The 22653-nt window shown below is 37.3% G+C and overlaps 1 protein-coding gene across 2 annotated transcripts in view; it reads right to left on the bottom strand.

Annotated features, from left to right (window-relative positions):
- LOC124407148 (E3 ubiquitin-protein ligase TRIM9) overlaps positions 1-22653 on the bottom strand; it is a 58250-nt gene that overhangs the window by 33053 nt on the left and 2544 nt on the right. For both annotated transcript variants that reach the window (XM_046883001.1, XM_046883002.1), the window contains exon 2: positions 20574-20855. In XM_046883001.1, the coding sequence (XP_046738957.1) occupies positions 20574-20855 (282 nt within the window). The remainder of the gene's footprint in view (positions 1-20573; positions 20856-22653) is intronic.

Consider the following 22653-nt stretch of genomic DNA (forward strand, 5'->3'; position numbering starts at 1 on the left):
CCTACTTGGATTGATGTCCGCTTGCGAACCGAAGTGCCAGACACGGGGAAATTGGACGATATAATGATTGAATACTTGAACCACAGGAGAGACAAATAGTGCCTCTGTTATCAAGTCAAGCATAAAAAGGTTGAGAGCAAAAAGATTACTGCAGCAGACTTGTTGACACAGGAGAAAATGAGAACTGTACAGGACATGGCGGATGAACGCAAGAAGAACTACGGCTTAGTGAAATACTTTTTCTCTTACGAAGATTTGAAAAAAAAGTACATTCCAAGTACGGAACCATTAAACATGTTATCCTGTAAAGTAATCTTGATTTTCACTTCGAGGATTTGACGAAGAAAGGTATCGAGATTATTGGACTTTTCGGGAAGCTAGACGGTACAGATTATCTTTTAACTAAGACAAAATTCATAAAAAGCTGTAACCAAAATTATCTGAAGAATTCATAAGCAGTCAGACTGCGATGATAATTATTTGAAAACGACTTTCATCACGTGGAATATTCCAATAAAAAAAATAGAAGAACAAAAGAAACACCTAGCCCTTCAAATATTGAATATCATAGCATATTTCAATTCTGACAACATTCCTACAAGCACGTTTTTGGAATTGATTGATGGTGAAGATAAACAAGAGAAATGAGATGATTCCATCGAATGTTTGACGCAGTATTCAATGGCTAGTTGGGGACAAATTCTGAAGTACCAACAATAAGCACTCACAGATTAGTCCAGAAAGTAATCAGAATAAAGTTGATGGAAAATAGTAATGATCCTAACGAGAAATCGATCCTGAAAAAAGCACTCAAATTGTTCGTAAACCATATTAATCCCCATAATTTGGATCATGCTGAATACGTTTGGGATTGTGCAAGTAAACATAGAGATTTAGTGGAAAAATTCTCTGATATACCAAGAAAGATTTCACAACTACTAGCCAAGTCAGATAAACTTAAAAGAGCTGTCTCGTTTGGGAAAAGGGCAGGAGAGTTGTTGGCACGAACTGGAGGGCTCGATGATATTCGAATTGCAGCAACGTTTGCCAATGCTGCATTAGCAGCAGCGAACCGTGTCCAAATTGGTGATGCACGTGAATTGTTCGCAAAAGTGAACAAGAGAAATTCCAGCGCCTTGGCTATCGCTGGTTTCAGCCGAAAAATGCCGATTTTTCTGTAAGATCTAGCGACGGCTTGGGCTTCACATCCTTGCACTTAGCAGTGCTTCATGGTTACCACGAGATCGTTGAAGTTCTGCTGAGCCGAGGTGCAAACGTGGACGATGAAGATCATACGGGCCGACACCTTGCACATCGCGCAGTCTCGCGGTCGCTAGGGGATCGTGAAGTTCTATATCACCGTTAAAAATTTCTGTTTGAAATTTAATAATAAAGTGTGTGAAGCAATTAACATATACTTTTCGTATATTGAAATTCAACGATTGCAATGATTGAATATTGATATACGTAGTTTAATATTTAAAAAAAATACATAAAGTTTCATATATAAAATTTTTTGAAATCTCAGTTTATTAAAAATTGATAGTTTTCGTGTGTGATAATTAATAATCAGTATGCATGAAAATTGAACATTTTTCTGAAATTCAGTATCCAAAGTTATATAAAATTTCATATATAAAGTGCTCAAAAATGTACGCTCATTTGAAATTAATAATTTTCGTGTATGAAAATCACCAGGCAAATCTATGACATTTGAAGATTAATATTGAAATTCATATGAATTGAATGTTAAATTTTGAGGGACGGGTACATTAAAAATCAAAGACACAGATTGAAAGTTAAATATCCGACAGTGAATAATTATAATATTATTGTATAAGGTTTATCTATACTCTATGTGAAAAATGTGTTAATTAACATCTTGTTATATTGGCACTTTGTATTTTTATATCTTCAAATGAAAATACATATACGATCTGATTATTGTTACCAATGATGTTATGATATGAGATTAATTTTTGCAAATAAATTTTTCACACAGTTCCTTCTTTCTTATTTGATACATCGTCTTAACTTGATGAATTCAATCGATTTGATCACTTCCTGATTCCTTGCACTTTGGGTATATAATCTAGATATTAATTCACTTTGAATTCCTCGTCATTTACACAAATCAATCTGTTACATAATCAAAATGAATATCGTTCAGTTTTACTTCCGCGTTCATTGAAATTCTGTTACATTTACGTTGTGCAAATTTGAATTTATAAAAAAATCGATACATCGTTTTATTATGTGTGAGTTATGCATGAAACTCGATCCTTATTCCGATGCATCGATGAATCGAATCGAATCATTTTCGTCAAAGTTGCAACAATATTCGCTGTTTTTCCCTTATTCTAGGTACAATTGAATCACCTTTTAACTGTCTGAAGCCACGACTGAGATGCGTATTGAAATTATTTAATCTCGTTTGTCAACTTTTCACCTTCTATTTCTGTTATTTCGCTAAATCTTGACATATTTCGTCTTTATTGAGCCATATTGATGTGGAATTTATGTTTGCGACACTCCTATATTCATTTCCAGTCATACACGAGCCTTATGTTTCGTTTCTATGATATGAATTCGATTTTCTTGATAATTTATTAACGATACTTGAAAAAATAATTAAACAACAAACCCATCTTGTTTGAAAATGTCTTTCTAACTCAAATTTTCCTTTTCATATTTCTTGAATTTTCTTTTTCGAACAAAATAATCATCCAAGTTTTTAGCTACCCTTGAATGAGAGGGGAGCTTGAAGACGAATTGAACAAATTGGCAAACATTTATTACGAAGATAAGCTGTGGTTCGACTCGGTCAAGTCTTTTCGAGACTCCAGACTTGGTAGGTTTTGACTACTGACAAAGTCACTGGAGCAGCACACGACCACTATATACGGCACAACAACTGCAAGAGTAGCGAGAGATTTTCGAGGGGAAGCTTAACCGATAAATATAGGCGCCAGAGGAGTTTAGGAGAAGACACGTGACAGCCGCGGAGCAGTGTCGGTGTCTATTTTTCATCCGACGTCTTTTTGTGCGCCAGTGTTTTTCTCTCTGCCTCTCTCTCTCTCTTTCTCTCTCTCTTCCACGCACGAGTTCTTATGTGTATATATATATAAATATATGTATACAAAAATATTACAGTTGTTACATGTAGTTTCACGCAGGCATACCACGAAAAAAAAAAAATTGTAACAAAGAGCGAGGAAGAAGTAAAAACGAAAACGCGAAATTGTCGGAGAAAGAGATAAAACGTAAGATGAAAGAGGAAAGGGTGGGGGGATGAAGTCAAGATGAAGAAGAGCGAACGCGAGTCGGACTTCGCTGGGTCCCTCAGGTATTAATAGTTTCGTACACACTCCTTGTGTTCGGTGAGTCACCGGCCGATGGTCACGCGTACGTTTCGCCTCCCCTGGATCCACCATCTCGGCGAGGTTCACCCGCGGAAAGCTCTCGACTTCCGCGTTTCATTCATAAGCGAGTGAAAAAGCACTTGTGTACACAGGCAAGCAGGCAAGCTTTGCTGGTGTTGCTAAGGATGCCATGAATCGTCACCGCCATCCGACAACGAAAGTTTGGAAAATAGACAAAAACGTTACGAATCTCTCCAGCAATGTTATTCGCGCGAATGAGGCGGTTAACAGGAGTGAAACAACATGGTAAATCCATACGCGAATTGGAATACCCAATACAAGCTATGTAAGAGATATTAACAGTTTTCGAAAAAGTCTGGTGATCAACACGTTCATAAATAATTAAACGCTGGTATTTTTTTTTGCGATTGCAGTATCTTCAGGTTCGTTGTTTATACCGTTGAATAAATTTTCAAAACCGTTCTATCTTTTTTCAATATTTTTACTCACGAGCAGATGGTTCGGCTCATTGACTTTATCAATGCTTTACGTCGTCGACTTGAATGAAAGCGTCTGAAAATTCTTTGTTTGTTATGCGACATTTAAAAAACTTCCCTCACTCCTCATCATCGTTGTAATAATAATAATAATTATTATTATTATAACAGTGTACAACCCTCAAGCATCAGTAAACTCGTCATATATAGATGATATTTTTAATCCTTGGCACAGCTGCGATGCCTGTGACGAGCAAAAGCTGCGAAACAGGGAAAACGAGTAAAAGGCTTACAGCCACCACCAACCACCACCATCAACCACCACCTTCTCGAGGTCCAGAGCATGCTGTGCGAGAGGCTTGAAACGGGCCGAAAATTTATTCGCATTTTAATTAAACTCGTCGCTCGATGTTTCACTCACTTTCTCTCTCTATCTCTCTTTCTCTCTCTCTCTCTCTCTCTCTCTCTCTCCTCGCAGGTTAAAATGCATAGAATTACACGCGATGATATTTTCCGCGCCTTTATTTTGCACGATTCAAACACGCGTCCGCTGTATTTTTTTTTTTTTTTTTTTCTCTTTTTTTAGTTCCGCGTGCGCACTTTCAGAAACAATTAAACCCGCAGAGAACTCTTCTTTGATGTCTAGAACGTTGCGTGCATGATTTTATCGCTTACACTGTGCATCGTGAATTTCGCGCGCAATTCTCGTTTCCTTCCTCTCTTATCGTTACCAAACCAAAAAACTCCTCCTTTTCACATGAGAATCCTACGGTTTTTTTTTTTTTTTCTAGTATATCCATGCATGTACCTTATATATGTTTTGCCATGCTCCGGAACGGAATTGTACGAATCATAGTAAGCTGGTTTAAATAGACGCCTATAACACGGAGGTCCATATCGCTGATATATGTATGGGTATACATACATACAGCACTAGGAGGAGTGAGAACGAAGGAACGGCGACGATGGTGGTTATATGCGGTTAAACTGGTCCGTGATATGTGAGGATATACGGCGACCCTCGAGGAGAAACCCGGTCGCCAGACTCCGGGCCAACCTATATACCTCCATGGCCCTTTGTTCTCCAAGTTCCTCGAGTTACCAGGTACCGCCGACCTGTTAGTCCTATAGGCGGAACAAACCCCGAGGATTTCGCCCGGCTAATGGGACAACGAATAGCAAAAAGGGCCCTCGTTACATCCGCCAGTTTCAACCCCGGAACTGTCTCCTCAATCATATTTCTCCGGAAGTAGTGGCAAACAAGTATATTTGAACGTGATTTTTTCACGACAGGAAATCGAATCTTTATCTTTTAACTGAGACTTCATACTTTCATCCTATACTTGGCATACAGATTCTATATCAAGTAAGAATAATCGATTTTCGATTAAATTGGTTTTTTGTTTCTCGATTAATCGACCGACTCGATTATTTTTCCTCGCAATCGGTTTTTGTTTTTCACTACCATCAACGACGCAATACAATATCGATTTGTATGATCGAAGTATTAATTATTATTATTGTCTTACTTACTACGTATAACCTATTCGATGTAATAAATGAGAGATGAATGAATATTTTCACCTGAAATTGAAAAATATTTTGAATGGAACTATAAATTATTGAAAAAAACTTCCGCTATTAAGACTGTATATTGAAATTCACGAAATTTTAGTTTCAAATGCACCGTTCCAGTAATTTTTACTAATTCAATCGAGTCGTGTTCGATTGTTTTTTCACACTCGATTAATCGATGTATCGATTATTTTTCAATACACAGACACCAGAAACTTCAATCCTAAATCTCTGTCAGATTTTCCCGAGCTTATGTTAATATAGAAAGCTGTTTTACAAAAATAAATGACCGAACATGCAATTCGTGTCGTGAAAATATGAGTTATAATTGACATATGCAGGAATTAAAACTTCGGAAATTCTTGCTGTTCAGGGATAAAATAATTAACCCAGGATTCAAGCGAATAATTGAAGAAGCAAAGATTACGTTTATTTTGAATATAGGAAAAAGGAAAACGTTGGGATCACCACGTGGCGCGAATCAAGAACGGAGGAACAGCCTTAACCTCAAAAACAAAACAAACACCATTTAGTCTGTATCGACTTACAATAAGGTCGCAGTTGACTAGGTCGATATCAGACACACAAAAGCGCCAATATTTGAATATTTTCAACAATAACTCTTTTCGATCGACCGAAGAAGTGAGTCATATTGATGAAAAATCGGTTACACTGCATTGCTATTGGCTATTCCACAAATACATATACATGATACATCCACGTGAGATGAAGCCGGCAAATTTCAATCGGAACTTCCAGAAGTGTTACGCAAGCCATTCTAAAAGTATAAAGATGTAGGTATGCGTAGACCGCGGAACTCGGCTGCGTGTACACAGAGAGAAGTCTTTTGAAATTCACTTGAGGTCATTTGAAATTTCTTTTTGTGTAATGAATAGTCTTTTGAAGCGAGTTGAAGAGTGACGAGAATTCCATTTCAAGTCTTTTGCGGTCTTTAGAAGTCTTTCAGTCCGGGAGATGAAGACCATTTTAAGACCCGCTTGTGTGCGCGATGCAGCAGCAGTCTCGAAGCAAGATGTGTGAGGTAAACCCCATCGCACCACGCAGAATGCAGGTTAACCCCTCCACTATAAACACGTGGCGTTTACGCGGCTTCGAGCATACAGGGTGTCCCATAAGTCGCGAAGAGTAATTAGCCCGTGGCAATGTTCTGGGTGAACAACATGGGGATAGTTAAGTATTAGTAAAATTCCTCCACATCGAATGATGTAGCTGTGATGCAACCAAGGTGGCTATTTTTCTTACCTCTGATTGGATCGAAGTGTAAGAATCAGTGGCTTTTGAGGTTACAGTTTACGAATTTGAACACAAAATTTGAAGATTCAAAATGGCGGGTCTAATATGACGGCAGAAAATGCAAGAAGTTATTTGACTTGAGTGAAACTTGGTACCTGAGGGGTTTCGAAACGCTGACTTCGAGTTTGGAGTCGAAATTTGAAAATTTAAAACAGAAAATGCACAGAGTCAGACATTCCAGATTTCTGAATTTTTACTCCAGATCCGTAATCAGAGGCGTCAGAAACCCTCGAATACCAAGTTTCTTTCAAATCAAATGATTCTATTGCGATACACATTCGTAAATCAGTAACCTCAAAAACTGTGTTTTCCAAATTTCGAGTCACTCGAAGGTGAGTAGAAACGCGTGACCATCCCAGATTGAAACCTGCATAATTTCGTTTAGATGATAGCAAAAACGTCGCCGATTTGGGATTAATCGGAATCTGAGTACTTCCGGCAAGCTGGAATACTTTACAATACTTGAAGCGTTTCACGAATCGCTTGAAACCCTCGGGCGTTGTTTTGCCGTCGGTATAAGCTTGGCGGGCTTCACGGTTCCGTAGCTTATTACATTCACCCGATTTTCAGGGCGCAATTTGCATTTCGATTCAACCTCGATAACAATCAATAATTCAATCCTGACGCGGACAACAAAGCCTGACTGAATCTCGCGCTTGTTCCTCTTCCCTTCCTGCCCAGTCCATGCATCTCCTGCTCTCAACCCAACGACACAGCTCCTTTGTATTACGTACCTACCTTATACGTGCACTTACACGTCGACATGTATTGATGGCATTATGCTTGAAGAGGATTAAAATTATTCAGGCGAGCCAGAAAGAGCCGGTATTCGAAACCGTTTACGGTAAGAGCGACCCGATAAACGTTTTTTTCGCATAGCAATAACTTTTTATTCCGCTATACGACCGACTCTGGTTATATTGCCAGTCACAGGGCTGTAAAGGAAGTAATTAGATTCCCGAAATTTTAAATATCGCTCTTACACATGGGCCGAAACCCAGTCAAAGAAAACGCTCTGAGAATTCGACATTTTTCAAGGTAATTTAGACATTTTTTTAGATGTATCGGAGACGTGATTTCTCGTATACTTGGTTAAACAGCTTTCATCCTTGTTATAGAATTTTTCTTTTTAGTGAAGAAATACGCGGTGAGAAAATTGCGTCTGAAGACTTAAAAAGTAAGTTTCCAAAGTTATTTATAACAATGAAAACCGGAAGAATATAGCAAATACTTTGAATCTTCAAAGCAAATAAAAAAACTTCACTCGATCCAAAAATACACTGATTTGTATAAAAGTCTTCTACGAATTTCACATTACCTTTAACGAGATTAAAATTTTAATCGCTGAAATATTAATAAAATAAAATAATAAAAGTTTTCCAGAAAGCTGACACTCAGTCCGTAGATTTTTCAATTACAAGGATTATCACGCTGGGTGCAGAATTTTGAAAATATAATAAGCCAATGAAAGAGCGGCTAACTATAAAGATAGACTTAAAACATAGACTGAATTGACCCTCTAGACGTTTGTTATTCTATGGTATTCTTTTTTGAAACCATATACCGATACCTTGTCGAAACTGACGTCATCAGCGAAGGTAAAATAGACGCTACACTACGCTAACTGTATGAAGTTCTGTTTCTTGCTATATAACAATAATAAATACAAATACATAATAAAGGTTGAATTGTCTCATTAAAAAAATCCTGTCCCACAATCATCTTTGCACGACAGAAGACTTGATCTCAAATTTCGAGAAGCGGCCTTATATCGAGGGGCTATATATCGAGCGGGCTTACAACAAGAGTAGTTATCCTCATAAAATTTACAATTGCCGTTCGAAAATTGACAACATCGGGTAAAAAAAGCTACCGAGTCGAGTGAAATTATTCCGTGCGCCCCTTGTTCCCGTCTCCCGGTCTCGGGGGTGACTAGACTCTAGTCCTGAGAGCTATATCTGCAAAGTTGTTATCGAGGGTTGGACACGCGACACGTGGCAGTATCGAGCATGCAGGGGTGGAGACTCTGTGCAACAACGCCATTAGACATTCGTGGAAGCGTACTGCTCGCGCAATGGTACAATGAGACACACCGATGCATAATACAAGCGTATTCTCAGCTCGTGTTCGTGTAGAACATGCACGCGGCCAATGCATTCCCGGTATAACGACGCACCATAAATTCACCACGTAGATACCGTCTTTCTTTCGAAGGACGAAAATAGACACTTTTTTTTTCTTCGTTTTTTTGTTTTTTTGTTTTTTCATTACGAGATAGTCGTTTACCTACACTGATTGTGAGTATCTTACCGTTTCAAACAGCTACGAAAGTGTTCGAAATTCAAAAGATTCGTTCGATATCAATTTACAATATCTCGTTATATCCAGAAGACTATATTCTCTGAAAGTTTATTGAAATATTTTTTACAAACACATTGAGGCATCGTTGTTTTAGCAGTTTCATTGACTTAGTACAAATTAGTCTTCTGAATAGAATAGAAAACAAACAGTTGCACATTAAAAGTTTGCTAAAACTGTGTAATTGGTAGAAGTCAAACTTTTTTTTTGTGAATCTACAGAAAATTGGAGCACCGTTTTCTCTTAAGGGGTCGTTAAGAGATTATACGCCACGCCATTCATCCACTAACAAGTTTTTTTTTTTTTCGCACAAAGTTTTGAGAAGTATAAAAACCGCTGAATCATCCTTGAAACATCATTCGGTAGAAGGTAGTAACGTGTAAATAATTCTCAGACAGAGTTTAAAAAGCAGTAAAAAGGTGGACCTATTTGCATAGGTATAAGTAATAATCTCGCGTTACGAGACTGCTGCTGTTTTCAAAGCGAGTATATCTAATCGTAAGTAAGTCAAAACGGAGCTGTAACTCTTTTTTTTTTTTAATTAACTTGTACGTGTTCTAAATAAATATTACATTATACGATTGTTCAACGAGTTGTATGTGCCGTTCAAAAATAAACGTTGCCAAAGTGTTTGAAAATGAAGGGTATCGATTGGTTTGTTTTTCAGACCGTGGAGTTCAGGGCGTCTAATAAAAGATGGGAAAACATGAGCTTGCAGATTTAGTCGGGAAAGTTTGACGCCTCTATGAAAGCTGGACGTATTATAGATAGCTTTAACATAACCAGCGTATAAACTCACTCTTTGAAATATACTATAATAATAAAAATCAATGAACCTTTAAAGCACGGGGCCATTGGCGGCGGCCACATCGATGGCTATCAGCCGGTCATGAACGTCACTCTTTTAACGTTATATGGACCTGGAGAAACACCGAAAAACTTTTCCAGTAAAAGTCATATTATATGTAGATATATATATATATATATATATATATATATATATATATATATATGTGTATGTATAGAAAGGAGAGGATGCCTCGACGACGATTCTCGAAAGACCAAGATAAAAGTATAATGTATAAATATCGTAAGTAAAAACAACGTTGTACTCGAAGATTCTGTACGCATTTAAATACACGCACGCGATGTACTTTACATAATACATTTAGATGCTAATGGGAGTTATTTGAAACGAAATCCTAATTTCTTCCTCTCGAGAAGCTTTCCAGAATCGAATTTGCTTTATTTTTCTTCTTTTATTAAATACCGACTTATACGAATCACTGATTCTCAGATCGGAGAACACAGATCCTCATTTTATACATTGAGTATTAATAAAACCCGACATTGACTAAAGATTATGTTCAGATTATTCTCTCGAATTGACGCGGTGAAAATTTATTTTACGTCTTCGTGATAATATACTTGCATGTAATGTATTACGATTATGTGTTTTTTTTTTTTTTCTCTTTTCCTTTTCTTACGATGAGAAAAAGTTTATACAAATATACGCTCATGTTCGGAAAAATGAACATCTTCGAAGTTATTGCAGAGAAGTTGTAAGTTATGGTTTTTATTTGGCTATAAATGTTTCGTTATCGTCGATAACTTTCCTGAGTTAATTGACATCGTTTTATCTTGTTTCTTCTTTCCGATTCAAGCACGTTTTACACGCGCCAATATCTCGAGAGTTCAGAATGTAATTGAGTCATCCCATTACGATAAAACCCCTCTTGAACACGCAGACACGTGGATACATATGACATAACATCTTCTCGCTTGTCATTCTCACAATATTGAATATTCAACTGCTTCATCGGTCTTCGCTCCTATCACGAGTCTCGGTAGATTCTTGCGTCGAGTCAACACGGAATAAGTATTAATTAACCCTTTGAGTCAGAGGCTAAGTATTCTTAACAACTATTTTAGATCCTTTTTTTTTTGTATATTTAGACAACTTTTAAACATGTGTCTTGTCGGTTTTTTGCTACTTTTGATAGTATTCTAATAAGTTTTTGTTTTATTTTATTTGTTTTATTAGTTTTGTTAAACTAATTGATTGAAATAAATCGTGAAAATTGAAGCAATATTTCATTTCCGAGAAAGTTACTCCTCTTATACGTTGAATTTACATGTTTTATATAAATTATAAGCTTTTAGGGTCGCTGATTACGAATCTGAAATCGGATTTAAAAAATTCAAGATGGCGGACCCAATATGGCGGACGAAAGTTACAAATTCGATCGATTTCGGAGAAAAAACTCTGTCCAGTGGTTTTTGGGGTCGCTGATTGCGAATCTGAAATTAGATTTCGAAAATTCAGTCTGGCGAATCCAATCAACAGCCAGCGTTTTCAAAAAAAAGGGTAGACGTAAAAAAATAGAATTGCTGATTGATAGAAGGTCCAACGTAACGAATTTTCATAAACACGAAAATTTTATTCGTAGAATTGAAAAATGTGAAAAGTTGAAGTAGAGAAAATTGAAAACATAACAAGTCGAAAAATATAAAACAAAAAAAAATATATAGAAAGGTCAAAACATGGAACAGCAAAATCGAGAACCTGTATACAATTCTACAGTTTGGCGTTCTATGTTCTAACCTTTTTAATCTTTGACTTCTCCATACTTGGACTTTCAACATTTTTAAATCCTTTTTGTGTTTTTAAAAACTTCGATATGGTGGCCCTTCGATTTCTATCGGTTTCTGTACTTTTATCTCCATGGAAAAAAAGTAGAAAACAAAAATCGCGGAAACTGAAGCAATGAAGCAGTTGAATGAGGCTGCATCCTTGCCAAGACGAGGGGGAGTCGATTGTCACTGAGAATTCTAGTAACCAGGTGCATATGTGAGATCGCATAAATACGCCTGCAGGGTAACCGAGTTCGTAATTGTTATCGGGGTCGTTTTTGCCTCTCACGCGAGTCAGAACAGAAGTAAACTTTGGCTCGCGTTCAAGTATCTATTTTCGTTTTTAGCGTTTTCAACAACGCACGCACCTTGTTGCTGCTGCTGCTACTTCTGCTGCGTGCTGCAGCACGCGTGCTCTTAATTTTGCGTAAAGATAACGACTCGGCGTACTGTCACCCTCCTCTTCCTTTCGGCTCTTCCTTTTCTCGCCGCGAAAGCTCTTCTGCGGTCCAGAAGGCGAAAACACTACGCAAGCAGCTATTTCTGCACATTTTCACACACCTGCGTATGCCTGTAAGCGTTGAGACGAATGATGCTTACTCGGAATAATTAACCACCGGATGGGATAGAAAAGGAAAAAACTCCGTAAGAACAATTGATGTATAAAACACGATGTTTTTCCAATTGCCTTCAAATTTTTTTTCTTTTCCTTGGTGGAATGCAAAACTTCGTTAAATCGATCCTAGATTTATTCTCAACTCAGTCAAAACTTCAATCATCAAATCGATGTGAATTTCGTATATACTTGAGGTCTTTTTTTTAATCACGACACGTGTATAATAAAAGTATAAAATATCGAACTTTGTTGTTGATCCGTGACGTAAATATTTGCTATAAGATCGATCGAAGTTAATTAGAATACTCTCAAAATAGCAAGATTATGTGCAAATTTTTCATCGACCTATTTGTGAGTCAACGAATCAGTTTCAGCGACTAAATGATCTCCTATTTTTTAAAATAGGTCACCTCATTATATTCTCGGAAGCCTTATTATATAATAATAGAGCGTTTTTAAAAAGCCCGCAAGATCATTAAGCCACCGGGGAAATAAAATTATATAAGTTAATAAAGGGGCTTTAAATAATAGCGCGTCAATTTTATTGAGATGCTTAAAAAATAGGTAAATCCGGAAGTGACGCAACGCGTGATCGGGAGAAAATAACATCTTTTCTTCAATTTAATTATGACAAAGTCACACATTGAGCATTTAGGATGATTTTTGAAAAATTTTCAAAGAATGCTAGAAAAACGGACATGTATTAAAATTATAAACAAGAGCACGAATATTGATTTTTATTTAAAACATTCGTACAAAATGTGGTGAAAAATCTAGTAGATTCATTCAATGTATTTTATTGGGAAAACAATTTTTTACAAATCCGCTAAAATTGATTTTTTTTTGGTTTAGTCAAGTTAATAGTCCTATTCGTTAATCTGAATCAATATCACTATAATATTGAAAACTGAATATTCAACGTTATACAAATTAAAAAAAAAACAATAAACCAAACAATAACATTGTGAAATAAAATTTTGAATCAATTTCAAATCAATTACACATTGTAGTATTCTTCTATGATTTTAGTATATGTCCTTTTTTTTTGTCTTATCAGGAAAATCTTTTAATTCTAGACTCACGAAACGTTTTAAATAATTGACTAACAAAAATTTGCATTAACAATTTTTTCATCATTTTTGTCTCTTCTTCAAAGGATGAACCCCCCCCTCCTATTCTCGAAAACATGGAATTCGGTGATGGCGAGGACGAGAGAATAGACGACAGAGTACACGTCGTACCTTATACCTAATTTACGAAAGGGATATACGTAGGTATAGGTATACACTCGTAACTATACTCGCACGTGTTTGACGTTTAGAAAGCAAGGCAGAGCTGTTGAGAGCCAGCCCATAAGCATCGGAGGCATCCAGGCATTCGGCCCTAGCTTGCGCAATCGCCGCGAGATTATTCTAGACTTCGGATCTGTTCAAGTATAATTATACGTAGGTATGTAGAGTCAGCTAGGAATATGTACGTAAGTACTATATGTATAATAAATATTCCGAGGAAGTAATTAGAACGTACAGGACATCTTATCCTGTACAATAATTAACATAATGCAAGTTTAACTCGATTATCCTGCAGAAATTATGCATCGTATTTATGTGTTCACGTATATCGTAGATCGATGTGGTGTAAAAGAGAAGCAATTGGCTATTTATTATTTAGGACGATAGTAGTTTCCGTCTTTCGTATTGCACAACAATCTTTAACGGTAATTATGCCCTCATTTGCAGTAAAATAAAAAGAAGAGAAATAGCGAAAGAAAGAAAGAAAGGAAGGAAGGAAGAAGATAAAGAAGAAGAAGAAGAATCTCGTCGCGACGCTTGATTAAGAGCCGGTTTTACTATGGCGGCGGAAATGGGTATAACGTGTATACGTTTCCAAGTAGTATATACCTATAGGTGCAGAAGTAAGCACAGGCGTATAAAAAATGCCAACTGCCAGTATAACGAAATAGGCGCGATTTTTAATCCGCCATTTTGATCCGTTGACGCGATACTTTCACAGGGTTAACTCGGGTCGTATATAACATAGGATATTTTATACCGTGTCCCCTTTATACACGAGATCCCATATATTTTTACAACACTCCCTTGCCCATTCCTATCTACGCCCTCAGAATTCTTCAGATTCTTCAATTTCGTTCAAAGACAATCTCAAGTTCTGCATTTCGGAAAGAAAAATCAGGGCCAATTACACCGTGAATTTCCAACCGCCAAGAGATGAAAATCCTTCTGATCTAATTGTCATATGGGAAGAGAAATTTAGTCGGTGAGTAGAAAAGGAGTAAAAAAAAAATGAGAATTTCTCAAATTTCATGCTTTAACTCATCGACTGTTTTTCCGTTACCTTGAACGAAATTTAACAATGAATTCAACCGATTCGAAAGTTGAGGGCAATTAAATTGATACACGCTATATCGGGTAATCGCATGTGGCAAACGAGCAGATTTACTTAAGGTTAAGCAGAGAGCGGAGTGCAGGCGCCGTTTGCGAACAAGTTTCCATTTGCGGTGTTGTAGTACAAACGTTATGTAGATTATAGAGGTGGTACACTAACAGGCATCACATGGAAAGTTACCGAACAAAACGAATTCTGATGCAGGAGATACCTGCACGTAGGCATGATACATAATACATTACATAGGTGTACATGGGAACGGTGAATCGCATACACCCTAGGTACGAACTACACATTGGTAAAATCGACTTTGTAATCCATATTCCAAAGCGAAGTCTAACTTTGTACTACCATGTTGTACACACCGCTTTAACAGTTACCACGAAGAGTTTGAAAACCGTGTTGCATACACGTGATTCCGAATCAATATCACATTCTAGCAGAGAAAATTTTCGATCAGTTTATCCTTAGATCGGATAATTATAATCAGAATTACTTTTTAAAATTATCGTTTGGATAAAAGTTTCATTAATATAACTTATGAAACTGTTGAGGGAAAATTTTCCCCGTTTACAACTCAAATTATCTCTGGTTTCCCGCGCATTCGCGAAGAACACGATCTACGCGGTGATTCGCTGTAGACGAATGACGTCACAGCTGCGCGCGTCTAACGGACAATCGTGATAACTGAAAACCAATTCTCTGAGGATTTCAACCAGATTAGGTTACGTCAGTTTGTTGAAGCTGAAAAACCGACTGAAATACAAAGAAGAAAGATTAGATGGTAAGTTTCTAAGTTTCGAGGAAAGAAATCCTTCGATTAAACCAACAGAAGACAGCCTATTGTAAACACTTACGTCAACATGGGCTAGGCGAAGACAGTAATAATATCCATGTGTAATTCTTGGCTGATACATAGCTATCTACAATAATAATAATAATAATAATAATAATAATAATAATAATAATAATAATAATAATAATAATAATAATAATAATAATAATAATAATAATAATATCAATGATAATAATAACAATAGTAATGACGTGAAGGAACTGGATGTTCGAGTTTTTCTCGCGAATACAGTATAGAAGCTGAGAATATCCCGCGGGGGTCTGTGGAATAAGATTGCATGACGAGTGTGGATGGACTGAACACGCGGTCTTGTACTTCATTTGTATAATGTGTTGTGTTATAGGTAAGAGGAGCAGGATATCCGGAGGGAGAGAAAGAGAGAGATAGAGAGAGAGAAGATGAAGAGGTGAGAACACTAGATGTGCAAGGCTTTGTACTCGTCTACCCTCTACCGCGAAAACTGATACTTCCGTTCCGTTGATGTTTCCTGTGATATTTGTTCAACGCAACCCCTCCACTATCCAATTTAATGGAGCATACAAAACTACCTTCGAATATGGCGCCACCCACGCCCGGGCAACCCTTGAAATTCAATGTTTCTCGATTTGATAAATCAGGTCGAAAAAAGCGATGGTTGAAATTCAATTTTTTCACTTTGGTTCAATCTTTTTTTATTCAATTTCGTTGCCATAGACACTTTTCATCTTGTTACTATTGTCGTCGATTTTATTTATTTTTTTTCAAGTAAAAAAATACTTTCTCCACAAATTAGTACTCTTCAAATAGAAATTCCCAAAAGTTGATTATTTTTGAGCGACATTCAACGTGACAAAAATCACCGAAAGATCGTTTTATAAAATTCGTTTTACAATTTGATTTTTGTACAACATTTGAGGGTCAAAAGATCACGATTTAAAGCTTCTAAATAATTATTGCGTAAGCTTCGAGGGTGTAATAAATAAGCATAAAAAACAAACTAAATAACGAAGACGCGCGTTGGCTAATTCAGACCGAACAACCCGCACCAAGAAAGGAATTCTTGAATTTATTTCGACCGTTTATTTATCGACTTATTTACTTTCAGAGGGTCTCCTTAAACTCCCCGAGGGATTGAATTGAGCTTTAATTAGTACGGGGAATATCTGTCTGTTTAAAACTCGAACGATACCTACGTTTTATGATCCGCTTATTATAGACACATAAGACTTTAAATCTAAACAGATTTGATGCAGCAGCACTCAATGCGTCCGCGTTTATATACACGAGATATTTATTTTCTCGTCGAGTGTATGGGGATTTTCAAATTCCATGTTTATAACTCTGAGCGAAACTTTGTTCTCAAATTGTAAAAATAAAATCAGGCTAACATATTTTCAAAATGAATTTAAATACTCGAATGCAAGGTGCAGAAATTTACATTTAAAAATATGATGCAAATTAATAAAAATGAACAGCGTGCGTTTGTATCGAATAAACTGCCTCGCTCGAATCCAATCATTTGACGTTGAACATAACTTTGTTTTTATCTTTATTTTGATTTTTTTTTTCCGTAACGTATCTCAATTTTCTTTCGCCCAATCAAAGTTTATCTTCGGCTTACTGTTATACACACATTTGAATGTACACCGATCCGCAGTATCGGAAAACGCGTCGACGACGTGCTTCGATTACTTCAAAGTACCCTTCTCCTCTCGTGTGCCATATCCGTACATTGATACACACGTGGGAGATGCAGGCAGCCATAACGATGCTGCCAATCGATGCATGAAAGTACCACTTTAGAATCTACACATGCGACGTAACTCGATATATATATATATATGTATATATATATATATATATATATATACATATTTAAATATACCCAAGTTATATACTTAAAGCCATATGCGCGGATTTTAGAGCACGTGGTAACGAAATAAAAATAACAAACAAAAAAGAAAAAAGAAATTACGAAAATTTCTACCAGAATTTACTACGGAATTTCAAACACTACCGTTTTAATTTTCTCTGAAAAGGTTTTTGTCCAACATACTATAACTACAAACTCGAAACCGAATTTCAAAAAATTTCCTGCAAATATTTGTTGAATTCAAAATTCAAATTCTTAATCCAAGCTTCAAATACTTAATTTCTTCTCCTGAATTACAACCTCTGCAAGGATCAAATTCACTGAAAAAAATTCTCATTTATCCCGGGGGAGATTTTCGCCTGCGCGTAAAGGCGATAAATATTATTCGCAATATGCGGTTCGTTCGTACTCAATAAATTCTTATGTATCTAACTTGTAACATATCTATACCGCACGTCATGAAAGTCAAGGAAGACCGCGTCGGAAATCGAGCGATATATACATACATGCGGATACTTTATATACACCTACTTATCCACTTCATAAATCATGCATGCGATTTGTGGTTTATGTACATTGTATGTATGTACATACATACGAGATACAGGATATCCACTATATATAATATACTCGCAATACTTCAAATGCAAACGACGCGGCGATTCGCCCGAGATTTATACGATTACGAAGCTAATATCAATTGGGTGTTCTATTTTTCATTAATTATTAATCAAAAAGTATTTCTTTTTTTTTCTCTTACCTCTGTATAAATTCTTTCTTAACCTTTAATATTAAGTGATATAATAAAACGAATGGATAAACGAATTAAGGGTAAAAAAAGATCCTCCATAAAACCTCACTGATCAGAGTTTCAGATTCCCTGACGGAAACTCAAGTCCAGGTGCATAGGGGTCGCCGTTCCAGGTGTGTTTGCACACTTTATCCTGGTGTTCCCAAATCTTGCTCCCTGCCTCGAACAATCGTTATACTTCTATAGTCGATCCACCCGTGAGTATCGAAATGATTATTCCATAAAAGATGCATGAAAACTGATCAGAACGAAGACTAAAGACTGTTTAAACTTTCCAGAAAACCACATCATTAGTGTCTGTGCAAGAGATTGAAGAATTTAATACTTCTCAATTATCACTTTTCTTTCCTATGTCCGTATGTTTCGCTGATAATAAATAATTGACGGTGTTTATACCCTTGCAATTCGCTGTTTTATACTCGTGGTTGAGTACGGATGCAGACGTGTAAGTATATCGCACACAGTGATCGGGATATTATACCTACATCGTGCACATGGGCCAGGTGGCACCAGATGCGCGAGTACGAAAAGTTTCGACTGAGGATTACGAGGACAGCTGCGTCTGTCCTGACGTCGATCACGAGGAACTCTCCTGTTAGTTTTCAAACGATGGGTATAACGTATTATTCGGTATTCCTTTTCCGACGAGCCAACCAACGAAACTCTCGGCAAACGGTGCGGGGGCGATTGATTTATACTCATGGTTATATTACTGGAGTTTTAAATTCCGTTCCGATCACTAACGGTGAATCATTATTCCCGTATAGATTCCGCTTTTAAGTGTAATAAAATATGCGTAATTAACAAGGGGAAAAAGTCTTGGATTGCAGATTCCACGACGTTTAATACGGAGATCAACGAAAGAGAAGGGAAGAAATTCCAAGTGAAGAAAAGTGATTATTCGGCCTTATGCTCAGAGATTGATCTGTAACTTGAGGAATGTAGGTATAGTAGCTTACAAGAGTATAATTTAGTATAAAGGGATGTACTTCTGATCATCAAAAGTAAATATCAAGGTACACTCTCATTTTACCGCCAATGTGTACCACGAATTCCTGAAGTTACTAAATCAATCGGCTACCACGAGGTAGCCATCCGAAAGAGTATCGTCATTTCAAATTTTGACTCACGGTTCGATTGAAGTCAAAACATGATATATATTTTGAGGTTATACTTTTGAGCCACGATTGGCGAGAATTCTCTCGCAGAACGATCGTGTTTCTTACTTATATACAAAAGAGAGATTTGAAGTTGTGGTTGTTACATGTACAGTCCTTGATTATTCTCATTTTTTATCGTAACTAAAAAATATATAAAGTTTTGATTACGAAGTAAAAACGACTTTTGTATCTGTAACCAGAAAATCTAGTACGTGTTACCATTTTTTTTTTTTTACACCTCGAAAACGCGGGGATGCAAAACTCCTGTACCGCTCAAGCGATCAAAGTGAAAGTTGGGTAGTTAATGCCTTATTTTGGCAAAAAGTGGAGCGTATTTTTAATTTTTCAAGATTTGGAAAAAAAATTTACAGATTGGTTACCACCCACAGAAATTGGCCAAATTTTCACAGTTGCACTGAATGAATCAAACTCTCCCGTATGATGCCAGTCGGCGGTGATCAAACACACATTTTGGGTCCAGTCCCATGAGATTTCATGGTGAAATGACGAAATGGCGACTGATCTGGTTTTCGATTACGAAGAACACCGAAATCTCTTTTTGGCGACATTTGTTACCGACATTACGCGCATGCCGGTAACGCATGCATGTAATGTCGGTAAAAAATAACCGGCATGCGTGAAAGGTCGGTGACAAATGTCGCCAAAAAGAGATTTCGGTGTTTTTCGTAATCGGAAACCAGATCAGCTGCCATTTCGTCATTTCACCATCAAATCTCACGGAACTGGGCTCAAAATGTGTGTTTCATCACCGCCGACTGGCATCATACTGGAGAGTTTGATCCATTCAGTGTAACTGTGAAAATTTGGCCAATTTCTGTGGGTGGTAGCCAATCAGTTAAATTTTTTTCTTAATTTTGAACAATTAAAACGACGCTCCACTTTTTGCCAAAATAAGGCATTAAATGCCCAAGTTTCACTCTGATCGCTTGAGTGGTATAGGAGTTTTGAATCCCCGCGTTTTTGAGTTGTATAACGCGTCTTTATAAGCACCTCAAGGCCATTTGACTAGATTTTTTGAACTATAACCGTAGAAGGATGAACCTCGCAGGTAGAAAAAACGACGGAACCCTCTGCATCCCCCCCCCCCCCCTCCTTCAGTTTAGGGACGTACCTTTTGGGCCTTGCAGGCAGCGGCGAGGGGCAGCACGTCGTGGGGATGAGCGGAGTGTCTGTCCCGAAGGCACAGCGAGCATGCGGCGCTTTTGCACATCGCGCAGTAGAGGCAAACCATTTCGGTAGGGTGATCGGCGCACCCCATCGCACCCGGGTCACCCGGCCCACGTTGTCGCGTCGAAGAGGACTGCCAGCTGCCCCTTGGTGGTCCCAGGTTGTGAGCGGCCAGGGGCCCTCTGTTGGGGTGACAAGATTCTCGGCAGGAGTCGCAGTAGAGGACCTGAAAGTTGGCGAAAACGTTTGTATCAATAACAAGGATCGTTATCGCCGCACGGAGAAAAATATTCGACGGTCTTACCGACCGTCGGCAAAGAGCGTCGGTACAAACTGTTGCCATGCGATTAACCGATTAGTCGGCAGCATAGATTGATCGTTTTTTCGATTAATCGACGATTTTGGTTAATCGTTTTTCCGATTGATCGATTGATCGAAGTGCCTCATAATAATTCTGCAAGTCTGTCGGTATATGAATGAAAAACGTCGATTAATTGATTAATCGGAGGAACGATTAATCAAAATCGTCGATTGATCGATTAATTCATCGAAAGAACGATTAATTGAAGCTAGCGATCAATCGATTGATTGCACAGTACTAGTACAAATAACGCGATACAATATCAAACCAAACATAATATTCGGGACTGTTTGTTGTAGTTACGGGTCAATTAACCGATTGGAGGTACTATGTAATTAGATGCTCGAATGGATTCATTGATTATTTATGCTTGAATAAAGACAGTTGGTGATCGTCGGATATGGGTTCAAGCGTATTAGTAAACGGCTAATCAAGTGGACACAGAAACCCCTTGAGGTGTTTTTATGCCATACGGAATGTCGCAAGATTTGATAAATGAAAATGAATGAAACGTGCCTTAAAAATAAAAAGAGAAATGAATTTGTCTACATGTTATATGTCGTTAAAAGTGGCCACAGAATCTACCGATAAATTTTTGTTGTTCCCTTACGTTCTACAAGAGTTTAAAATCAATTGATAAAAAAATTCTGAATACATAGATTAGAATATACGATATACAAATTTAGATTAGTTACAATATCTGTAAATTTATGACGAGAGCATATGAAAAGAGACGAGAGACGTGAAAAGGAAGATAAACAAAACCGAATTCAGTTATTGTATAGAGATACAAATACAGAGACTATTAGATGCGGAGGAGAGATACGCGGAGAAATTCATCATCGACGAACTTGCGTTGTTTGAAATGCTCGCACTACAATGATAAAATCCAGACAGTTGTTTCTTGGGAATCGTCAAGAAAGGTTCTTCTCTCAATTAGGGTAGTAGATCCATTGATGAGACCAGAGTGAGTTTGAGTTTCTCAATGTGCCTGACTGCCTGTGTTACGTAAAATTCGTCGGAGTTAATTCGGAAACAATGATACCTAACAAGAACAACAACAAGAACAACGATAATCCTACCTTGAGGGATCTCAAATTAGCGAAGTTGAGCCATTATATTTGACATAGAATTGAATGACAGGGTAACTAATGACACGTGCAATCCTGACGTAAGCCCTTCATTTGAAACCCCCCGTTATTTTTTTAATCTCATCGCACGATGTACGTCAAAACGTGGAGAGATTATGGATGATGAATATACTTCGCTGTTTTTTTTACGTCAACCCGGAGAGACCAACAACAGCAGACATGTCATACGGCTAGTCCTCTTTTTGAAACACCAAATAACTTTATGCACATTACATGATAGAAAAATCTCTACAGCGCAATACACGTGTACGTGTATATCTAATCTAATCCCAGAGTTGAGTGTTTTATTTGTGTATTTTTTTTTTTTTTTTTTTTTTACATGCCAATTTTTTATTTCTCGCGACACTATACGAGCCCTATTTCAGGCGGTCTACAATTAAAATAATCTCGCCGCTGCTCAGAGGTGAGATGAGAGAAAGGGTAACAACACTCCGCGGAGAACTGGGTTAAGGTGGGCGAGTGAAGTGAAGAGACTTTTTGGCACACACCTCCAAAGAGGAAATAGCATCTAA

This window comes from Diprion similis, chromosome 6 (assembly GCF_021155765.1).
Source record: "Diprion similis isolate iyDipSimi1 chromosome 6, iyDipSimi1.1, whole genome shotgun sequence".
Taxonomy (NCBI): Eukaryota; Metazoa; Arthropoda; class Insecta; order Hymenoptera; family Diprionidae; genus Diprion; species Diprion similis.